This window comes from Nomascus leucogenys, chromosome 17, assembly GCF_006542625.1.
Source record: "Nomascus leucogenys isolate Asia chromosome 17, Asia_NLE_v1, whole genome shotgun sequence".
Taxonomy (NCBI): Eukaryota; Metazoa; Chordata; class Mammalia; order Primates; family Hylobatidae; genus Nomascus; species Nomascus leucogenys.
This window is the reverse complement of record NC_044397.1, coordinates 68,608,513-68,631,458: the sequence shown is the minus strand read 5'-3', so window position 1 is coordinate 68,631,458 and position 22,946 is coordinate 68,608,513. Positions and strand designations below refer to the sequence as shown.

The following is a 22,946-nucleotide window of genomic DNA, read 5'->3' as shown; positions in this document are numbered from 1 at the left end:
ACAATCCAAATTATCTATTCTATTCCCTTATAAACATATTTCTTTCTTTCTTTTTCTTCTTTTTTTCCAGTGGGAAGTCAGAGTTTTGTCAGGCCTCTGAGCCGAAGCTCGGCAATTATAACCCCTGTGACATGCACATATCCGTCCAGATGGCCTGCAGGAGCCAAGGAGTCTGGAGCAGCCAAAGAAAAACCACAAAGAAGTAAAACAGCCAGTTCCTGCCTTAACTGAGTAAAATTACAACATTTTACTATTGTGACTTGTCCCTGCCCTATCTTAGTTGATCAGTCGACTTTGTGACATTCTTCTTCTGGACAATAAGTCTTACGATCTCTCCACCATGTACCTTGCAACCCTCTCCTCTGCTAACAATAGGTAACTACCCTTTACTGTAATTTTCCATTACCTACCCAACTCCTATAAAGCAACCCCTTCCCTATCTCCCTTCGCTGACTCTCTTTTCGGACTCAGCCCACTTGCACCCAAGTGAACAAACAGCTTTATTGCTCACACAAAGCCTGTTTGGTGGTCTCTTCACACAGACGTGCTTGACATTATTATTACTCAAATCAGTCTCCCCAATTATTCGGGAACAGAGTTTTTTGTTTGTTTGTTTGTTTTTTTTTGAGACGGAGTCTTGTTCTGTTGCCCAGGCTGGAGTGCAGTGGAATGATCTCGGCTCATTGCAACCTCTGCCCCCTGGGTTCAAGTGATTTTTCTGCCTCAGCCTCCCCAGCAGCTGGGATTATAGGCACCCACCACTATGCTTGGCTACTTTTTGTATTTTTTAGTAGAGACAGGGTTTCACTGTGTTGGTCAGGCTGGTCTTGAACTCTTGACCTCAGGTGATATACCCACCTCGGCCTCCCAAAGTGCTGGGATTATAGGTGTGAGCCACTGCACCAGGTCGGGCGTATTTCTTATTCTTATGGAAGAAAGTACAATGTAACTGACTTGTTTGTTTCCCTAGGGATGCTGTAAGGATAGTTCTCTTAAAACATTTAGTTTACATCTAGATTCGATGTATCTGGATTCCATGTTCATTTTTTCTTTCCCACTCCCAAAACTCTTCTTACCGAGAAAAAAATGACATGAACAAGTATAAACTCTTATTACATTTTACAAGCAAATTATTGATTCAAACCACAAGTCAAACCAAGACAACAAAAACAAAAAAATCCAGCAACACAGGCTGGTAATACCCAGAGACCAATCTTTGTATTCTGCGTAGGGACAGTGATGGAGTCTAGAAGATACTTTCTTTGGGTTTCTTCCCAGCTCACATGACCACTTCACTGTCTCCCTTTACCCATGGGTGCGGGCTCCTGGTAACTGTGTTTATATGCCATAGTTCGCAGCCAGTTGATTAGATCTCATTAAACTACTGTTTCAAGAAGGACCAATCTGATTCTTTCAAACATTTGGAATTGGTGTTAAAAATGTTTGGCTTCACCCTGGGCTACTCTCAGAATAAGAGAAGCTAGAGTGAGCTGGGATGGTGCTGTCGTAATTTCCTGGCATGTGGACTGAGTATCTGGAAAGCCCGTCTGCAGGATAGGTTCTGAGGGCAGAACCCAGAGGGCGTGCAGCGAGGAAGCCACAGGAGAGCACACTCCCTGGGTTCCTTTGGTTTACTGGTTCTATTTTCAGTCTCTTTCAGAGGCCTGGGTATTTTCCTGCCCTTTAGTCCCATGATCTGTGTGCCCTATGTTCTTATAATAAATCCACTCCAACCTCTCCCCACCCAACTATTATAACAACTACCTCTACAATCACTGCAATGACTAACACCTCTCTTCTCTCCCTGAGTCTCCTCCTCCTCCCCCTCTTTCCCTTTTATCTTGTGATTGAAAACAGTAACAGCTCACACATGGGCCAACCCTTGAGCACCCCTGCGTTAGCATCGGAGTGCATGGCGCCTTTTAATCCCTGGCCTGAATGTGAGTCACTGAATCTGCTTGCTCCCTGCACTCTCCTCTCTGCTTTCTTTCCCTGATGCCCATTTCACAGACTCAACTGGGTTTGGTCTGCTCCACCAAAGGAATTTTACACCTGGGCATGCAGAATAACAAATGGAATTTAGAATGATAAAAAGCAAAGAAAACAAAACAGAAAAACACTCTTGATTTTCACTTTGTGAGTAAGCAGCAGTTGTAATGGTTGCTAAACATCAAAATATCCTTAAAAATCTCTAAAAATCCTATCTTGGGACCACTATACCTCCAAACACTGGGAGGGGCCTTGAGGATATATTTCTACTGTGCACCTTCCGGTAGAAAGAACTACCCTGTGTTAATGAAAATGTATCTTAACGAAGCCTGTCACAGAAAGGGGGGGCCACCTTGGAAATCTCCAAATATTTTGAGGATAACCAATATGTGAAAACAGGCTGGAACCATGACCACACAAATTTCATTCCAGCTGAATGCGGCTAATGGTGTGGCTGGCAAGATGGCTTATCACCCTTTTGTGAGCACCTGATTTAAGAGGGAAATGCAGAGTTCATCATGAAAGTCACCTGCTTAGCCCCAGATCCCTTCAAGGTAAGTCAGGGGGTAAGACTGCAACTAAAAGTATCAAAGACATCATCCCTTTTAAGCAGTGAAGTAGGCTGCTTGTTGCAGATAAAGTCCATTACCAAACTAATGTCTACTAGGGGTCAGTAAATCAGGAGAGGGTGGCTGTTTTCACACATCTGTTCTCAACTGAATTGTTCATTTATTTAACTGATGACTGCTGTCTTTATGGGGGTCTGGTAGTTAGTGGACTCAAGAGTGATAAATAGGTCTCTGGTTAATCTTTGTTTTTAACCTAAGGCCAGTATCCCATCTGTGGCAATCCAGGACTAGCAGAGCCAACTCATCATGTGATATACAAGACCTATTCTCTTTTCCCTCCCTAATAGGGCACAACTTCAAGTAAGTGAACTTGAATGTGAGAGTGGAGATGTGGACCACTCAGAGAGTGAGGCTGGCCATCTCTGAGCTGGAGAGTAGAAGAGGGGAACAGGACATGTGGTGTCCCTCTAGGTCCTCTAAGATAGGGATTTATCATCAAAAAGACATAAAGTGACAAGTACTCCTTTGGATAAAAAGAGAAAATGCTGAACCCCATAAATCCACACAAATTTAAAACCACTAGAATGTGCAAGATGCATAAGAAGTGGCAGTATGGCATGTGTACTCTTGCTCAGCCTTGGGACAGAAGGCCTAGACTACGCCTCATTTGCTGAATCTTTAAGCAGTCTGCAAACTCATAGGAACCATTCCCACCTTTTCTCTTTCCTAGAGCAGCAAATAAAGCGAAGAGAGTCATATTTTTCATTTTTAAAAAGACTTTTTCTTTTGAGCAGTTTTAGGTTTACAGTGAAATTGAGAGGAAAGTACAGAAATATCCCATTGACCTCCTGCCCCCACACATGCATAGGCTCCCCTATTATCATTATCTGCCACTAGTAATTTATTAAAATTGATAAACACGCATTGACACATTATTATCGTCCAAAGTGTTTAGTTCACCTTAAGGTTCACCCTTGGTGTTGTATACTCTGTGGGTTTGGACAAATGCATAATGACTTGTATTCACCATTATAGTATCATACAGATTAGATTACCACTGCCCTAAAAATGCTCTGTGTTATGCCTATTTGTCTCTCTCTCCATCCTAACCCCTGGTAACCACGGATATCTTTGTAGTCTCCATAGTTTTGCCTTTTCCAGAATGTCATATAGTTGGAATCATACTGTATGTAGCCTTTTCAGATTGGTTTTTCTCACTTAGTAATATGCAACATATTCACATTTCATTGTGTGGTTGTACCACAATTTGTTTATATGATTGGACATTGTGGCTGCTTCCAGTCTTTGATGATTATGAATAATGCTACTATTCTTGTGCCAGTTTTTGTGTGGACATAAGTTTTCAATTCAATTGGGTAAATACCCAGTGGTATGAATCCTGGCTTGTATGGTGAGATAATATTTTGTTTCATAAGAAACTATAATTTTTTTTCAGTTTTTTTTTATTTTAGCCATTCTATGAACAGTGGTATCTCATTGTTTTAATTTGCAGTCCTGCAACAACATATAATGTTGAGCTTCTTTTCATAAGTTTATTTGTTATCTGTATATCTTTTTAAGTGAGGTGTCATTTAAGGTCTCTAATTTTAGGTTTATTTTTTTAAACTGGGTTGTTTGTTGTTAAGTTTTAAGAGTTTTTTATGTGTCTATTTTGGATAACAGATCTTTATTAAATATATACTTTGCAAATAGTTTCTCTGAGTCTATTTATTTGTATTATGTAAAAAGTTATTACAAAACCCAAGGTCAACTAGATTTTCTCTTACACTTTTAGGAGTTTTGTAGTTTTGTTTTTAAAATTTATGTCTCTGATCCATTTTGAGTTCGTTTTTGTGAAGGATGTAAGGTCTGTGTCTGGATTCATTTTTTTGCATGTAGATGTCCATTTGTGCCAACACCATCTGTTGAAATGACTATCTTTTTAAAAATTATATCGGCTTTGCTCCTTTGTCAAAGGTCAGTTTACTGTATTTATGTGGGTCTATTTCTGGGCTCTCTATTCTGTTCCATTGATTATTTGTCTATTCTTTCACCAATACCCCACTGTCTTGATTACTATAGCTTTGTAGTAAGCCTGAGTTCAAGTAGTATCAGTCCTCCAACTTTGTTCTTCTTCTTCAACATTGTGTTGACCATTCTTGATCTTTTGCCTCTCCATATAAACTTTAGAATCAATGTGTCAATATCTATAACATAATTTGCTGGGCTTCAGATTGAGATTGCATTGAATCTACATGTGTTAGGCTGTTTTGCATTGCCATAAACAAATACTTGAGGCTGGGCAATTTATAAAGAAAAGAGGTTTACTTGGCTTACTGTTCTACAGGCTGTACAAGGATGGCTCCAGCATCTCCTTTGAGTGAGGCCTCAGGAAGCTTTCAATCATGGTGGAAGGAGAAAGGTGAGTGGGAAGTATCACATGAAGAATGAAGAGAGCAGGAGTGAGAGAGTGAGGGGGAAAGTACCACACTCTTTTAAACAAACAAATCTCACGTGAACTCAGAGTGCGAACTCGCTCATTACCAAGGGGATGACACTAAACCCTTCATGAGGAATCTGCCCCTATTATCTAATACCTCCTACTAGGCCCTACCTCCAACATGAGAAGTCACATTTCAACATGAGATATGGAGGGGACAAACATCCAAACAACATCACTACAGATCAAATTGGGAAGAACTGACATCTTGACAATACTGATTCTCTCTATTCATGAACATGGAATGTCTTTTCATTTATCTAGTTATTTAATTTATTTCAATAAAATGTTGTAGTTTTCCTCATATAGATCTTGCACATATTTTGTTAGATTTACACATAAGCATTTTATTTCTAGAGGTGATAATGTAAATGGTATCATGTGTTTGATTTCAAATTCCACTTGTTCATTGTTGAGATATAGGAAAGTGGTTCGCTTTGTATATTAACTTTGTGTCCTGCAACCTTGCTATAATTGCTTATTAGTTCTAGAATTTTTTTTTTTTTTGCCGACTCTTTTGGATTTTCCACATAGACAATCATGTCACCTGAGAACAAAGTTAGTTTCATTTCTTTCTTCTCGATCAGTAGACTCTTTATTTCCTCTCCCTCTTATTGCATTAGCTCGGACTTTCAGTACGATGTTGAAAAGAGTGGTGAGAGAAGCATCCTTGCCTTGTTCCTCATCTTAGTGGGAAAGCTTCTAGTTCTCAGCATGAAGTATGATGTTCATTGTAGTCTTTTTGTAGATATTCTTCATCCAGTTGAGAAAGTTTCTCTCTAGTTATTTCTAGTTTACTGAGAGTGTTTTTAAATCACAAATGAGTACTGGATTTTGTTAAATGCTTTTTCTGTGTCTATTCATATAATCATGAGATTTTTCCTTTTGAGCCTGTTGATATGATGGATTACAATATCTGATTTTTGAATGACGAACCAGTCTCGTATATTTAGGATAAATCTCACTAGTTGTAGTGTATAATTCTTTTTATACATTTTTCATTTGATTTGCTAAATTTTGCTGAGGATTTTTTAATCTATATTCATGAGAGATAGTGGTCTGTAGTTTTCTTGTAATGTCTTTGTCTGGTTTTGGTATTAGGATGATACTGACCTCATAGAATGAGTTAGAAAGTATTCTCTTAGCTTCTATCTTCTGAAATAGATTATAGAGACTTGGTACACTTTCTTCCCCGAATATTTGGTAGAATCTACCAGTGAATCTATCAGGGCTTCGTGTTTTTTGTTTTGGAAGATTATTAAATATTGATCCAATATCTTTAATAGATATAGGCCTATTCAGATTGTCTATTTCTTCTTGTGTGTTTTGCCAGTTTGTGTTTTTCAAGGAATTGGCCCATTTCCTCTATATTATCAAATTTGTGGGCATAGAATTATTCATAATATTTGTTGATTATGTTTTTAATGTCTGTGGGATTTGTAGTGATGTCCTCTCTTTCAGTTCTGATATCAGTAGTTTGTGTTATCTCTCTTTTCCTTAGTTAGCCTGGCTAGAGGTTTATCAATTTTACTGATATTTTCAAAAAACCTAGCTTTTGGTTTAATTTTCTATTAATTTTCTATTTCTGTATTAAATTTCTATTGATTTCCTGTGTTCAATTTCCTTGTTTTCTCAAATTTTTATTATTTATCTTCTGTTTACTCTGGATTTACTTTGCTCTTCGTTTTCTAGTTTCTTAAGGTAGAAGCTTAGATGATTCATTTTAGGTTTTTCTTTTTTTCTAATATAGTCATTCAATGCCACAAATTTCTCTCTAAGCACTGCTTTCACTTCATCACACGAATTTTGATAACTTTTATTTTCAATTTTATTTAGTTCAAAATATCTTAAAATTTCTTTTGAGATTTCTTCTTAGGTTCATATGTTATTTAGAAGTGTTTAATCTCCATGTATTTTGTGATTTCTAGTTCTCTTTCTTTTACTGATTTCTAGTTTAATACCAATGTTGTCTGACAGTAGACATTATATAATTTCTATTCTGTTAAATTAAAATGTGTTTTATGTCTCAGAATGTAATGTATCTTGGTGAATGTTTCATGTGAACTTGAGAAGAATGTGTATTCTGCTGTTGTGGGATAAAACAGTCCTTAGATGTCAATTATATCTGGTTGATTGATAGTCTTGTTGAGTTCAACTACAGTAGACCCGCCTTATCTGAAGTTTTAATCTCCATGGTTTCAGTTGCTTGTGGTCAACTGTAGTCCAAAAGTATTAAATGAAAAACTCCAGAAACAACTCATAAATTTTAAATTGCATGCTGTTTTCAGTAGTGTGATGAAATCTTGCACCATTCCACTCCATCTCACCTGGGATGTGAATTGTTCCTTTGTTCAGCATACCCATGCTGTATACACTACCTACTTGTTAGTCACTCAGTAGCCTTCTCAGTTATCTGATTGATTGTCACCATCTCACAGTGCTTATGTTCAAGTAACCCTTATTTTACTTGATAACAGCCCCAAGGCACAAGGGTACTGTGCCTAATTTATAAATTAAACTTTGTCATAGATATGGGTGTATAGGAAAAAACCATAGTATATATAGGATTTGGTAACTTTTATCCATGGTTTCAGGCATCCACTGGTGGTCTTGGAACATATTTCTCACAGGTAAGGGAAGATTGCTTTATGTCTTTACTGGTTTTCTGTTGGCTGGATCTGTCTACTTCTGATAGAGGGATGTTGAAGTCTCCAACTACAATAATAGATTCATCTGTTTATCCTTGCAGTTCTATCAGTTTTTGCCTCCCATATTTTGATGCTCTGTTTTTAGGTGCATACATATTAAGAATTTTTGTCTTATTGGAGAACTGACCACTTTATCATTATGTAACTTTTATCCCTTTATCCCTGATAACTTTCCTTGCTTTGCAGTATGTTCTGCTTCAGATTAATATGGCTACTCTTTCAAAATTTTGATTAATGCTAGCATGGTATAGCTTTCTCTATCTCCTTTTAATCTATATTTATCTTTATATTTAAAGTGAGATTCTTTTTTTTTTTTTAGACAGAGTCTCGCTCTGTTGCCCAGGCTGGAGTACAGTGGCGCAATCTCGGCTCACTGCAAGCTCCGCCTCCCAGGTTCATGCCATTCTCCTGCCGCAGCCTCCCGAGTAGCTGGGACTACAGGCGCCTGCCACTGCGCCTGGCTAATTTTTTGTATTTTTAGTAGAGACGGGGTTTCACCGTGTTAGCCAGGATGGTCTCGATCTCCTGACCTCGCGGCCGTCTCGGCCTCCCAAAGTGCTGGGATTACAGGCGTGAGCCACTGTGCCCGGCCTAAAGTGAGTTTCTTGTTAGCATATAATTGAGTCTAATTTTTTGATCCACTCTGACAATTTCTGTTTCTTAGTTGGTGCATTTAAACCATTGACAGTCAAAATGATTATTGATACAGTTAATACCTACCATATTTGTTACTGTCTTGTCTTTTATTTGTTACCCTTGTTCTTTTTATTTTTGTTTTCTACTCTTTTTCATTTCTCCCCTGCTCCCTCACTCCTACCATCAGAAACATGAGAGGTTTTGTGTGTGTGTGTGTGTGTGTGTGTGTGTGTGTGTGTGTGTGTGTCTCTAATAACCACTGTGAGAAATTAGTTGAACTCCTGGAGGTAAAATTCACAAAAGAGTGAGTGGGTACACCTCTATCACTTGGTTCCCCTGGAATTTTTAACACAGTCTTGTCTACATCTAGCTCCAGCAATTTGTCTATTACAGTACAGATTTATCTTTCTTTAATACTGGCTCCTGTGGCAATTTTTGCTCTGGAAAGTTGTGATTCTCTGTATCCACCTGTTTCTCCCCAGTTTTGGAGGCAGGAGCTTGCCCAATAATCCTACTTCTTTTGTTGTTTGTTTGTTTTTTTGGAGACAGAGCCTCCCTCTGTCACCCGGGCTGTAGTGCAATGGTGCTATCTCAGCTCACTGCAACCTTCGCCTCCTGGGTTCAAGCGATTCTAATGCCTCAGGTTCTAGAGTAGCTGGGATTAGAGAGGTGCACCACCAACCCCAGCTAATTTTTGTATTTCTAGTAGAGACGGGGTTTCACTATGTTGGCCAAAGTGGTCTTAAACTCTTGGACTCAAGTGATCCACTTGCCTTGACCTCCCAAAGTGTTGGGATTACGGGCGTGAGCCACCACACCCAGCCCTGATCTTACTTCTCTTAAAGATCTATGAAGTATTGTTGGTTTTTCAGTTTGTTCAGCTTTTTAACCTGCTGTTAGAACAGAGTGGTGACTTTCAAACTTCATAATGTTGAACCTATCGCATTTTCATTTACTTCCTTTTACTACCTTTTACAGCTACAGAAGTGTATAGCGTGCAGCATGCAGGAAGGGGAGGGCTTCAACACTTTGGCATAGCCAGCTAATTGACTGCTTGAATTAGAATCATGGTAGAATTACAGTCGATGATGATGATCATCATTATCATCATAAATCTAAAGAGGGGCAAGGATGACCAGACGGCAGAGTAACACAGCCTGTGGCAGGGTTAGGGGAATAGAGGCTTTTTCACTAGAAAGTGTTCATATTTAGACCTGTGACATTACTTTCAAAGGAGGTTTTCTATATAAATTGTAGTCACAGAGATCCCCCAACAGAACTGAAAGATCTTCTTCATATAACAATAACTTTATCTTGTTTCTAGGTCACATCCTTTATAGTTTACTATGAATTTAATCATTTCTATAAATCTTGTAATTATCTTGTGAATAACAGAAGTATATTCCCCCCACCTTTTTTTTTTTTTTTTTAATGGAGTCGCTCTCTATTGCCCAGGCTGGAGTGCAGTGGCATGATTTTGGCTCATTGCAAACTCCACCTCCTGGGTTCAAGTGATTCTTCTGCCTCAGCCTCCCGAGTAGCTGAGATTACAGGCACCCACCACCATGCCTGGCTAATTTTTATAGTTTTAGTAAAGACAAGATTTCACCGTGTTGGTTAGGCTGGTCTCAAACTCCTGACCTCAAGTGATCCACCCGCCTCGGCCTCCCAAAGTGCTGGGATTACAGGTGTGAGTCACAGAGTGCAGTGGCTCTGCCTTGTATTTTTAATGCCTCTCCCAAAGCCATTAATTACATCTAAGGTATACCATAATTGTTGTCAATTCTGTTTTGCATTTTCTTCTTAAAACTGTTAGTAGTTTATGACTGTCCTGATCTCAGAGCGCTCCTGGGCTTAGGATGTAAGAATCTGTGATATAGAGAGAAGCATAAATAGATACCAGAAAACAACACAGCCATACAGAGACCAGAGTCAGGCTTGCTACAGTAATGGAGAGAGCAGTGGCGGTCTGGGCCACACAGAGGGGGACCCAGCTGTGGTCACTGGCTGGGATTGGGCTGCCCCCCGAAGTAGCTCCTCCCTGCATGACTCAGGTTCTTGGGGGAACCCCTGAGTTCTCAGGTATCCTTTTTTTTTTTTTTTAACATCTTGTGGCTCTGCCTGTGGGAAGGAAATGTAATTGCTGCATAATTAGTCCATGAATTATTGAGAACTGAGTGGTGTGAAATAATGAGGAAGGATGCCCTTTGAGTTAGAAAATACATTTAATATTGGAAGACTGATATTCAACTAAAACTAAATCATGAGGTTGTCATTTTCAGGGTCTGCATCAATCTCGAGCTGTGTCTGGTGGCTTAAAACAAGCTGTATGAAGAACATGCCCAATGAGGAAAAATTTCTATCAGCTCACAACCTAATACACATAGTGGGAAATTATGGACAAACAAAACACATGGTGGACAGAATCATGAAGGGGTGATCAGACATCTGTTGTTTATTCATTTATTACATCTGTGGTTCTTCAAAAGTGGCCCACCTCATGCTAGTGAGAATTAGTCTCTTTATTAGAAAGAAAAATGTGACTCAGGCTGGAGTGCAGTAGCATCATCTCAGCTCGCTGCAACCTCTGTCTCCAGGGTTCAAGCGATTCCCCTGCCTCAAGCTCCCGAGTAGCTGGGACTACAGGCGCACGCCACCACACCCGGCTAATTATTTTGTATTTAGTAGAGACAATGTTGGCCAGGATGGTCTCGATCTCCCGACCTCGTGATCCGCCCGCCTCGGCCTCCCAAACTGCTGAGATTACAGGCGTGAGCCACCACGCCCGGCCGCTGGTCCCATTCTTTGTCCGTACCTATGCCTGCTTGTCTCTTGTACAGTTCACATGCTGTACAGTTTGTATCTGCAGTGATGAGTACTGTGTCTGTCCTTTCTCTGATCCTTGTGCTTCACTAGTTCTCACACTCACCACTCTATAGCCAGGTACAGAAGAGCAAGTTGTGTCTGAATTACCCCAGGCCACTTCTCGGTAACTCCCTGCACACTGCTCTTGGGAGCTGCTCTCTGGCACCTCCTTTTGGACACTTGCATGTACTGCCCCCTTTGAGTTCTGAGACTTTTCAGCTTGCTGATCTGGTTCCCTGATCTCGGCTCCTACTAGGTTTATAAATAGATTCATTGAATAGACGAAAAAGAGTTTCTTTTTTTTCTGTCTTCATACTTTTAAAAAACTTTCTTCACAGCAGTCTGGTCATGGCTCATCTGTAATCATACTTTTTAAAAAAATTTATTAATTCATTAAACACTTATTGAAGACTTTCTATGTTTAAGTGTCACATCTGTGCCTGGAGATAAAAAGCTCTCTCCTTTTCCCCCCAACCCTTCCTACCTCTTTTTCTTACTTTCTTTTCTTTTGTACTTTCATAAACATATAGTCAGTATTTTGCTAAGTACCTGCAGATAGATGCAAAGATGAATAAAATGTAGTCCTGGCCCTCAAAAGGTTTTCCATCTAGTTATAGCAACTTGGAAACGTAAATGGATAATTCAGTTACAAACAGCTGTGGTAAATGCCATGCTACAGGCTTGCACAGGCCATTAGGAAAATGTGTGTATGCTCATGAATGTACATGTCTGTATGAGTGTGCATGTGCTCATGTGCATGTGTGTGAATGTGTGTGCATGTGTGCATGTCTGTGTGTGTGCACATGTTTGTGTGTGTGTTTGTGTATGTGCCTGTTTGCCTGTGTGTGTGTGTGTGTGTGGGAGTGGGTTCATAAGATTTGTTTGGGGTAGAGGTAGGGGGTAGAGGCATTGGATGTGCCAGGCTGAGTGAACATCTCATACAAAGATCCTGAGGCAGAAACCTCCTGGTGTGTGGGGAGACTACAAGTGGTTTGGAGTGCAATATGCTATGGAGTGGCAAGGGATGAGTCTAGAAATGCCCTCAGAAACCAGTTCCTAGGCCGAGCGCGGTGGCTCACGCTTGTAATCCCAGCACTTTGGGAGGCCGAGGCGGGTGGATCACGAGGTCAGGAGATCGAGACCACGGTGAAACCCCGTCTCTACTAAAAATACAAAAAAATTAGCCGGGCATGGTGGCGGGCGCCTGTAGTCCCAGCTACTCGGAGAGGCTGAGGCAGGAGAATGGCATGAACCCAGGAGGTGGAGCTTGCAGTGAGCCGAGATTGCGCCACTGCACTCCAGCCTGGGCGACAGAGCCAGACTCTGTCTTAAAAAAAAAAAAAAAAGAAACCAGTTCCTGATAAACCTTGTGTATGGGGCTAGGAGTCCTGCAGAAGATGTGAAGGCTTCGAATAATTTTACGTTAAGGGAGTACCATAGTTAGGTTTGCATTAAAACATGCTAGTCTAGCTATAATGTAGATTATGAAATTGCAGGGCAATGGGCAAGTCTGTAGGCCTGGAGTCCTGTTAGGAGGCAGTGGCAATAATAGTGGCACTAGCTAAGAATAAAGTGTCCCTGCCTTCCAAACACAGCCCAGGGGTTATGAAAAATTGTTTGCCATAACAGACCGAGATCGCTATTAAGAGAGGCAGGTGCACAGTACAGCAGATCACTGATGACCTCCCTGCCTGTATGATTTTAAGTTCCTTCTGTCTTTAAAATTTTGTGACTCTAGGCTACCCTGTTGTAGAGGGGGATGCTGTCCTGTGAACATCTCTGCTGTAAGGCTAATGGCCCCTTGAAGAAGAATCATGTAAGTATGTTCCTAGGAACCAACCCAAATGCCCATCAATGATAGACTGCATAAAGCAAATGTGGCACATATACACCATGGAATACTATGCAGCCATAAAAAGGATGAGTGCATGTCCTTTGCAGGGACATGGATGAAGCTGGAAACCATCATTCTCAGCAAACTATCACAAGATCAGAAAACCAAACACCACATGTTCTCACTCATAAGTGGGAGTTGAACAATGTGAACACATGGACACAGGGAGAGGAACATCACACATCAGGGCCTGTCAGACGGTTGGGGAAAAGGGAGGGAGAGCATTAGGACAAATATCTAATGAATGTGGGGCTTAAAACCCAGATAACGGTTGGTAGGTGCAGCAAACCACCATGGCACATGTATACCTATGTAACAAACCTGCACATACAGCACATGTATCCAAGAACTTACAAAAAAAAAGAATGTTCCTAGAAGCACTGTTCACAAGAGTTAAAACCAGAAAGCAATTAAACATGTAATTTATGTATAATAAATTACAAAATCTAATAACATGTATTATATGATAATGAATGATTTATATTTGTATATTTTATACATAATGAAACTATAGAAAAACCTCCATAATTTTTTTTATAGAAAGCAGGAGAAGAATGAACATGGAATTTAGGACGATGCTCACTTGGGTGGGAGAAGCCTGGGAATAAAGGGGAGGGACCATAGGGGCAGAGAAAGTTACTGTCAAGGTCCTAGACTTTGTTTTGGGTGGTGGGTTCGGGAGCTTATTTCAGTATTCGAAGTAACTAAATAAGAATATAATAAGTGTAAGACAGCCGCGTGTGGATCATTGATAAGAGAGTGCCGTGAACTGAGAAATACGGCTTATTTGATTCGGTGCCCTGAGCTCAAAAAAGAAAAACAGTAGCCGGGCCTGGTGGCTCATGCCTGTAATCCCAGCACTTTGAGAGGCCAAGGTGGGCGGATCATGAGGTCAAGAGTTTGAGACTATCCTGGCCAACATGGTGAAACCCCATCTCTACTAAGAATACAAAAATTAGCCGGTGTGGTGGCGCATGCCCGTAATCCCAGCCTCTTAGGCTAAGGCAGGAGAATTGCTTGAACCCGGGAGGCGGAGGTTGCAGTGAGCCAAGATCACACCACTGCACTGCAGCCTGGGCTACAGAGCAAGACTCTGTCTCAGGAAAAAAAAAAAAAAAAAAAAAAGGAAAAAAAGAAAAACAGTAAAAGAAAAAGCAAAAGCAGACCGTGGTAATGCGAGGAGCAAGGGCTGGGAGTACGGAGGTGGAGAGAAGCCAGGAAACCAGCTAAGTGGGGAGAGGAGATGTGGCCTGGGAATCCAGGGAGGCGGAGAGGGCTCAGGAGAAAGGTTCAATCACCCAAATACAGGTTGCCACACTGTAATTCAAGGGGAGCCTTTGTGTAGAGCGATGAAGGATCCAAATCAGGTTCCAATTTTCCACTATTACTAAGAGCTGGAATAACACCTTGAGCCCTGTCCAGTAAGTGCATCAAGCTGAACACAGAGCCTCCCACCTCCCAGTTTTCTTGTTCCTCCCATGTCCCAGCAATGGAATCAGAGTTATGTGTCATGGCATACTCACAGTTTTATGATGTCTGATCCAAACTTGTCGATGACTAAATAGCAGGTGGTTTTCAAGAACAGTTTTTCTAAAAAAAATAAAGAGGGAAATTGAATATATTTTTATTGCGACGAATTTAACACACCTTAATAATGATTATCTTTACTAGGAACTAAAGCTGAGTGATTAATTTATGATTAATTTGATTTAATTTTAAGGATTTGAAGGAAATGTTACAGCTAATGTATGCATTAAATATCACTTCTATCTCAGGTTTATGTGAATGTCACCTAACCGTCCAGATTAAAGACAATCAATTTATTCTAAAAACACAGTTAAATGTTGGGTTTTCCTTTTCTTTCTTTCTTTTTTTTCTACAGGGAATATCTGAACGTTGGCTATGACCCCATTTGTTGAAGCTGAAAGAAATGAGACTTGCATTAAAGTCAATAATCTGAAACATAGCTCTGTTAGAAATGGTCTTTTCTGGTGTTTATTCAAAGGAAAATACTTTGCTTGGGGTCCTTAGTTTTTGCTGTTGCTATCCCAGAGATAAAAGGAGATAACAGTTACAGGTGATCCTGCACTGCCACCTTCATCATAGGACACAGATAACACTCCACACACATACACCTACTAACAACATAATCTCCCCCGACCTCCTATGAGAGCACATGAATGTTTTGTGAGTTCCTCTATCCACACAGTGAAACTTGTTAGCTCTTTCTTTGGTCCTGTTTCTCCAGTTTGTGAGTCTACTGTGGAGCCCTGGTAATTCAACTCAGGATCTTAGCAGAGTTAGGCACAGATCAGTTGTCCTGGAAAGAGCTAGAAAACCCTGACTGAGGAGTTTCTATCTTGTTATTATGCATCTTACATAGGGGGGCCCAGGCCTTGCTGGATGATGGAGTGGTGAAACAAGATAAATATGGGAATGCTCCCTGGTACTTCAATTTTGCTTAATGTTAAATAATGTGAAATATTATTTTTGTATTAAAATAGATATATTCTATGACTTTTTAGACAAAAAAGTACCAGACTTTAAATACACTGTGCTCGGCTGGGCGCAGTGGCTCACGCCTGTAATCCCAGCACTTTGGGAGGGCAAGGCGGGTGGATCACCTGAGGTCAGGAGTTTGAGAGCAGCCTGGCCAACATAGTGAAACCCCATCTCTCCTAAAAATACAAAAAATTAGCTGGGTGTAGTGGCAGGTGCTTGTAATCCCAGTTACTAGGGAGGCAGAGGCAGGAGAATCGCTTGAACCCAGGAGGCAGAGGTTGCAGTGAGCCAAGATCGCGCCATTGCACTCCAGCCTGGGCAACAAGAGTGAAACTCTGTCTCAAATAAATAAATAAATAAATATTAAATAAATAATAAATAAATTGTGCTCTTCAAGTAGACAATTAAAACTGTGTCCTCACATTATGAGTGACCTTAAATAAATAAAAAAGGATTATAAGAGAATGCTATGAACAGGTGCATGGCAATAAATTAGGTAACTTAGATAAAATAACAAAATTCTTAGAAAGACACATAATGCCCAAATGGACTCAAGAATAAATAGACAGACAATTTTAAGAAACATATAACAGGTAAAGAGATTGAATTAGTAATTAAAAACTTCCCACAAAGGAAAGCCTAAAACCAGCTAGCTTCACCAGATAGGATTCACTGGCGAATCTACCAAAAAATTAAAGAATTAATAACAATTTATCAAGAACTCTTCCAAAAAATGGAAGCAGAGTGACCATTTCTTAACTTATTTATGAGGTTAATATTACCCTGTTACTAAAACCAGAATCCTTCCTCCGAAAGAATGTAGACCCGAATCTCTCATGAATATAACCACAAAGATCCTCAACAAAACACTAGCAAATAAGATCCAGCAATACAGAAATTATACACCACGATCAGGTGGGATTTATCCCAGGAATGCAAAATTGGTTTAACATCTGAAAATCAGTTAATGTATTACTCCCATACCAACAACATAAAAAAACCCATATGATTATCCAATATAGGCAGAAGATATTTGACAAAATATAACACTTCTTCATGATTTTATTAGGAATAAAAGGGAACGTCCTCAACCTAATAAATGTTATCTACAAAAAACCTGACAACTTACATGATATTTAGTGGTGAAAAATTAAATACTGTCCCCTCAGTATCAGGAAAATATAAGAATATCTGCATTCACTACTTTTACTCAACATTATAAGTTCTAGCCAGGAGAATTAGGCAAGAAAAAGAAATAAAAAGCATTCAGATTGGAAAGTAAAGACATAAAACTATCTTGTAGCTGATAATGATCTTCTATGTAGAAAATCCTAAGGAATCTATTAAAAACTATAAGAATTAATAAATAAGTTCAGTAAGGTTGCAGGATACAAGATCAATATGCAAAACCAATTGTATTTCTATGTAGCAGAAGTGAGCAAATAAAAACTGAAATTAAGGAAAACAATTCCATTTACAGTGGCATCAAAAAGAACTAAATTCTTAGGAATAAACTTAACCAAAAAAAGTGCAAAATATATACTCTGAAAACTACATTGTTAAAAGAAATTAAAGGAGACCTAAATAAATGGAAAGACATTCCATATTCATGAATTGGCAGACTTAATATTGTTAAGAGGGCAATTCTTCCCAAACTGATCCACAGATTCAATGCAGTCTCTATCAAAATCCTAGCTAACTTCTTTGCAGAAACTCAGCAGCAGATCCTAACATTCATATGAAAAGTCAAGTGACTCAGAACACCAAAACAATATTGAAAGATAAGAACAAAGTTGAAGGACTGACATTTCCCAATTTCAAAGCTAGACAGCTACCGTAATCAAGATAGCATGGTATTAACATAAAGACAGACATATGGATCGATGAAATAGAATCAATAGTTCAGAAACAAACCCTAACATTTAGTCAAATGATTTTCAGCAAAAGTGCAAAGACCATTTCATTGGAGGAATTTAACGAACGGTGCTGGGACAACTGGATAGCCACAGGCAAAAGAAAGAATTTGGACACTTACTTCACACCATATACAAAAATTAACTCAAAATGGGTCAAAGACCTAAATGTAAGAACGAAAACCATAAAATTCCTACAAGAAAACATTGGAATAAATCTTAGTGACTTTGGGTTAAGCAATGTTTTCTTAGGTATGACACCAAAAGCAAAAGCAGCAGCAAAAAAAAAAAACAGACAAACTTGACTTCATTAAAATAAAAATAAGTTTTGTGCTTCATAGAACACCAACAGAAAGTAAAAAGACAGCCCACAGAATGGGAGAAAATTTTTGCCAGTCATATATCAAATGACCTATCACAGTGCTAGAATATATAAAGGACTATTACAACTCAATAATAAAAAGACAAATAGTCCAATTAAAATGTGTACAAAGGATCTGAATAGATGGTTTTCCAGAGAAGATATACCAATGTCCAAAAGCCACATGAAAAGATACTCAACATCATTAGCTACCAAGGAAATGCAATTCGAAGTCAAAATGAGATACAACTTCATATCCACTATAATGTGCTATAATAAAAGAGAGAATAATACGTGTTGGTGAGGATGTGGAGAAATCAGAAGCTTGTACAATGCTGATGGCAATGTAAACTGGTGCAGCCAGTTTGTAACCAGCCTACCAGCTCCTCAGACTGTTTAACATAGAGTTACTATGTGATCCAGCAATTCTACCATATATATATACAGATGTCCACACAGAAACGTGTACACAAATTTTTATAGCAGCATTTTGCATAATAGCCAAGAAATGTAAACTGCTCAAATACCCATCAGCTAACAGATCAACAAACATGGTATACCCATACAATGCAATATTATTCAGCCATAAAAAGTAATAAGGTTATAATACACGCTACAACATAGTGAATCTCTAAAACACTATGCTAAGAGAAAGAAATCAGTCACACAAGACCAGATATTGTATGATTCCATTTATATGAAATGCCCAAAACAGGCAAAGTCATAGACACAGAAAGTAGATTAATGGTTGCTTAGGGCTGGAAAGAATGGGTGTTTGGGGGATGCTAAAAGGCATGTGGTTTCTGGTGTAATGAAAATGTTCTAAAATTGATTGTGGTGACTGATGAACACACAACTCTATGACTATATTGAAAGTCACTAAATTGTACACTTTAAAGGAGTGAACTGTATAGTATGTGAATTGTAGTTTAATAAAAGTGTTTAAAAACAGATTCCCTCTCCCTTGGGATCCTTTTTAGGGGTGCTACTGTGGAGGGGGTCAAGAAGCTCTGATGTCACAGTATACTCGAGACTTGCATTTCATTCAGTACCAGCCCACTGGCTTCTGGCCTTGGAGAAATTGCATCCCCTTTCTGGACTTCTATTTCCTCATCTGAAAAATGTGGGTGTAGGATTTGGTCCCTTTCACTATAGTGTCTGCTAAGTTTGGGGACTTTTGTAAGAGACTTTCCAAATTAAATGAAGGAGCTTTGGAAAAAAGTTAAAAGTGTTGCTAATGCAGAACTGACTTAGCCTAGAGCAGAGCACTTTAAAAACAGACATTAGGGTGTTCTTTGATAAACTTCTAATACTGGCTGAAAGGCAGAGAAAATTCATCTTCTTTCTGGTAAGATAAGCTGTGTGTGTGTGTGTGTGTGTGTGTGTGTGTGTGTGTGTGTGTGTGTGTCTTAGAATTCCGTTTAGCTCAAGTCAAAGCGAATGGCTGCAGGTTCCTCCCTCCCTGAGGAGGACCATTTGAAAAGTTTCCAATAGAGTCTTCTGTGATTGTTAGCTTGAGAGGCCCCTGGAGCAATGGCTGATATGGCACATGAAATGCCCTCTGAGAGCGAAATTCTGAGATCAATACGTAAGGGTACAAAGCAGAAGTATGCAAAATCTCCAGGAAGAGCCAGCTATCCCCAGTCAGCCATGATCAGATGGTAACCTGATTGTTACTGATACACCTGAAGAAAAATTTGGCATTTACATATTCACAGCAACCTAGCTAAAGTAAAAATTATACTGTTAACTCTGCCTGTGACAAGGATCATACAAGAATATTTAATTTCTACAGATTAAAAGAGACTTGGAACAGCATAGGAAAAAAGAAAATGTGGCTATTCCAAAGGACAAAAAAAGTTAAAATAAGACCAATTAAGCAGTTATCATACATTGGGTGTATACAGATGTATGTGTAAATAAAACGTAGGACATTCCAATTTGTAAGTTATCTTCATGTTTACCATCACTTCCTTTCTCATAAGAATCTTTTTTAGTTCTAGATCCCTGAGGAATTGCCACACTGTCTTCCACAGTGGTTGAACTAGTTTAAATGTACCCTAGAACTTAAAGTATAATAAAAATATATATAAAAAATAAAAACAAAAATAAATGTATTGAGACCTCAAAAACAAAAAGAATCTTTTGAGGGAGTAATTATTTTTATCCTCATTCTATAGACAAGAACATTAAGACTTAGAGAGCTTAAGATTACAAACATAGCAAGTGGTTCAGCTGAGATTAAAATATTTTACTCCAAAAGGCCTTGTTATTTGTAGTATACATTTCAAGGTGCTTAGGACATTTTATTTGATGCCTTATCTACCTCAAGTATAGCAGATATTGTTATACATTATTATATGTATAATATGTATACATTATTACATATGTATACATTATTATATGTATAATATGTATACATTATTACATATGTATACATTATTATATGTATAATATGTATACATTATTACATATGTATACATTATTATATACAAACTTGAAGCACAGTGCAACCAAGGGACCACATAATTTTTTTTTTTTGAGACGGAGTCTTGCTCTGTCACCAGGCTGGAGTGCAGTGGTGCAATCTCAGCTCACTGCAACCTCCACCTCCAGGGTTCAAGCGATTCTTCTGTGTCAGCCTCCCGAGTAGCTGGGACTATAGGCACATGCCACCACGCCCAGCTAATTTTTGTATTTTTAGTAGAGACGGGGTTTCACCATGTTGGCCAGGATGGTTGTGATCTCCTGACATTGTGATCCACCCGCCTTGGCCTCCTAAAGTGCTGGGATTACAGGCATGAGCCACCACGCCTGGCCAACCACACAATTTTATAAGTACGTATTCTAGGATGCATTCAGACTTTCAGAACCTCCAGAGTAGGCACGAAGTGTCTTCTTCGTTTTAAGACTACATGAGTTTTTAACAATTATATTCCACAGAGATAAGATTTCTGCATAGGTGACCCAAGAAAGTGAAGTTATAGCAAGACTCTCAGGGCATATGATTCTGTTGACCCCTGACTAGTGGGAATGATTCCATTAATCATTTTCCACTAACAATTCTGAGATTCTTCCAAGGTGCTTCCTAATGAGAGCCAGAGGCAAAAGCAGTGGATGAAACTGAGGGTCGGAAATGCTTTGCACGATTAGAAAAAAATTGTCTTACAGGGCACAGGGAAAGGCAACATGACTTACTAAGAGATTATTCTCAAGAATGGTGCTTACGTGATTTCCCTGCTAAAGCTTTGTTTTTTGTACTTTTTAGCTTTGGAGGTGAAAGTAATACTTCACTGAAAGATAATTTAAAAATAATTGTGCGTTTATGTGCTTAATTTCATATCCTTCTATCCCCCATTCACCTGGCCTACCAGACAGAAGGCAATGCAATACTGGATCCCAGCAGGCACTGTGGGTCAGGCCTATTATGTCTTCTAGGAGAAATCCTTAGCTAGGAGAACATCTATCTTTGCCACCCCATACAACTCACATAACCATTCTGTTTCTGTGTCTTGTTTTTCTCATCCATAAAATGGAAGCGATACAGCCCATGGTGTCCTTTAACCTGAACTCAGTGTTCTATTTTCAGCTGGAGGTAAAACAAGAATTGATAAAATGAAAATAACCCCCAATAACCTTCTTAATCCTTTAAAATTGCTCCAATTGAAAAGGGAACCCATCATTAAAAATCAAAATATCTATCTTGTTTCCCTTGGTGAATACCAGTTTCCACTTCACCAGAATCTGACTTTCAGCCTCTCGCTTGATCCTACCACACTCTGACATTTCCTGTTCAAAGTCAGAAGAAGCTAAGATGGTACCTTGAACCAGCAATCTTGTTTTGGGTTGTTTTATATTTTGCTAGTATATTAAGAAGAGGGAATAATCTAGGAAATAGGATTTTTAGTCAGTCGTTCACCTTTGGACGATGCAACTTTGCAAAAAAAGAGAACATCTAACTCGAGGTTATACCTGCCAATGTTGTCTATCACACAGAAAGGCAACCAGTTAAAACAAGGCTTAATGATAACTGTGACTGTTCTTCACTGTTTTCCTTCTGTAAAATGGTAATAATATTTTTCTTCTTCTTCTGTAACTCAGAGATGTGAAAATACAAAGTAAAGCTTATAACAAATTGTGAATGTTCGATAGAAGAATAAATAAATAAAATACAGAATTTATATGGTAAAGAAATATAGAGTAATTAAGATGCTTGACCTAGGCCTATATGCCTTAACATGTATAGATCTTAAAATCATGTTGTGTGAAAAAAAAACTTGCTGAGCAATGCATACAGTAGACCATTGATGTCAAATTAAAGCCTTCGCAAGGGAGGAGTATGGAAAGATGGTGGTGGAGGCAGCAGAATTTTGAAATCTCTTTGAATCTCTACAAAAAAAAAAAGGAGTGTAATCCCAGCACTTTGGGAGGCCAAGGCGGGAAGATCACCTGAGGTCAGGAGTTAAAGACCAGCCTGACCAACATGGTGAAACCCCATGTCTACTAAAAATGCAAAAATTAGCCAGGCATTGTGATGGGTATAATCCCAGCTACTCGGGAGGTTGAGGCAGGAGAATCGCCTGAACCCGGGAGGCAGACGTTGCAGTGAGCCGAGATTGCGCCACTGCACCTCAGCCTAGGTGACAGAGCAAGGCTCTGTCTCAAAAAAAAAAAAAAAAAAAAAGAGTACCTGAATAGCAAGACCGAAAACCCTCAGAAAGCAGTTACCACAAAGCTAGGTATATCCACGAACCCCAATGTGCAATTAGGTGAGAATAAACCACTTCACAACCACAAGACCTATGAGCCATCAACTTCTGTAAGGGAGAAAGTAGAGGGAAGCAATGGATGACAGATAAAACTGAGAACAGGAGAATCCCCAGATAGCTGACAGGTGTTGAGTAGAAAGCATGGCAGGCCAGTTAGAGAATGGCTGCTGGACAGGGAAAGGTTTTGCCCAGTCAATAGCTGGTGAATGCAAGGAGTTCAAGACTAGAAGGAATTAGGGG

The 22,946-nt window shown here is 39.2% G+C and overlaps 1 protein-coding gene across 2 annotated transcripts in view; it reads right to left on the bottom strand.

Moving 5' to 3' along the window:
* The window catches only part of AOAH (acyloxyacyl hydrolase), a 211,623-nt gene that overhangs the window by 138,911 nt on the left and 49,766 nt on the right, over window positions 1-22,946 (bottom strand). For both annotated transcript variants that reach the window (XM_030796658.1, XM_030796656.1), the window contains one exon: window positions 14,685-14,751. In XM_030796658.1, the coding sequence (XP_030652518.1) occupies window positions 14,685-14,751 (67 nt within the window). The remainder of the gene's footprint in view (window positions 1-14,684; window positions 14,752-22,946) is intronic.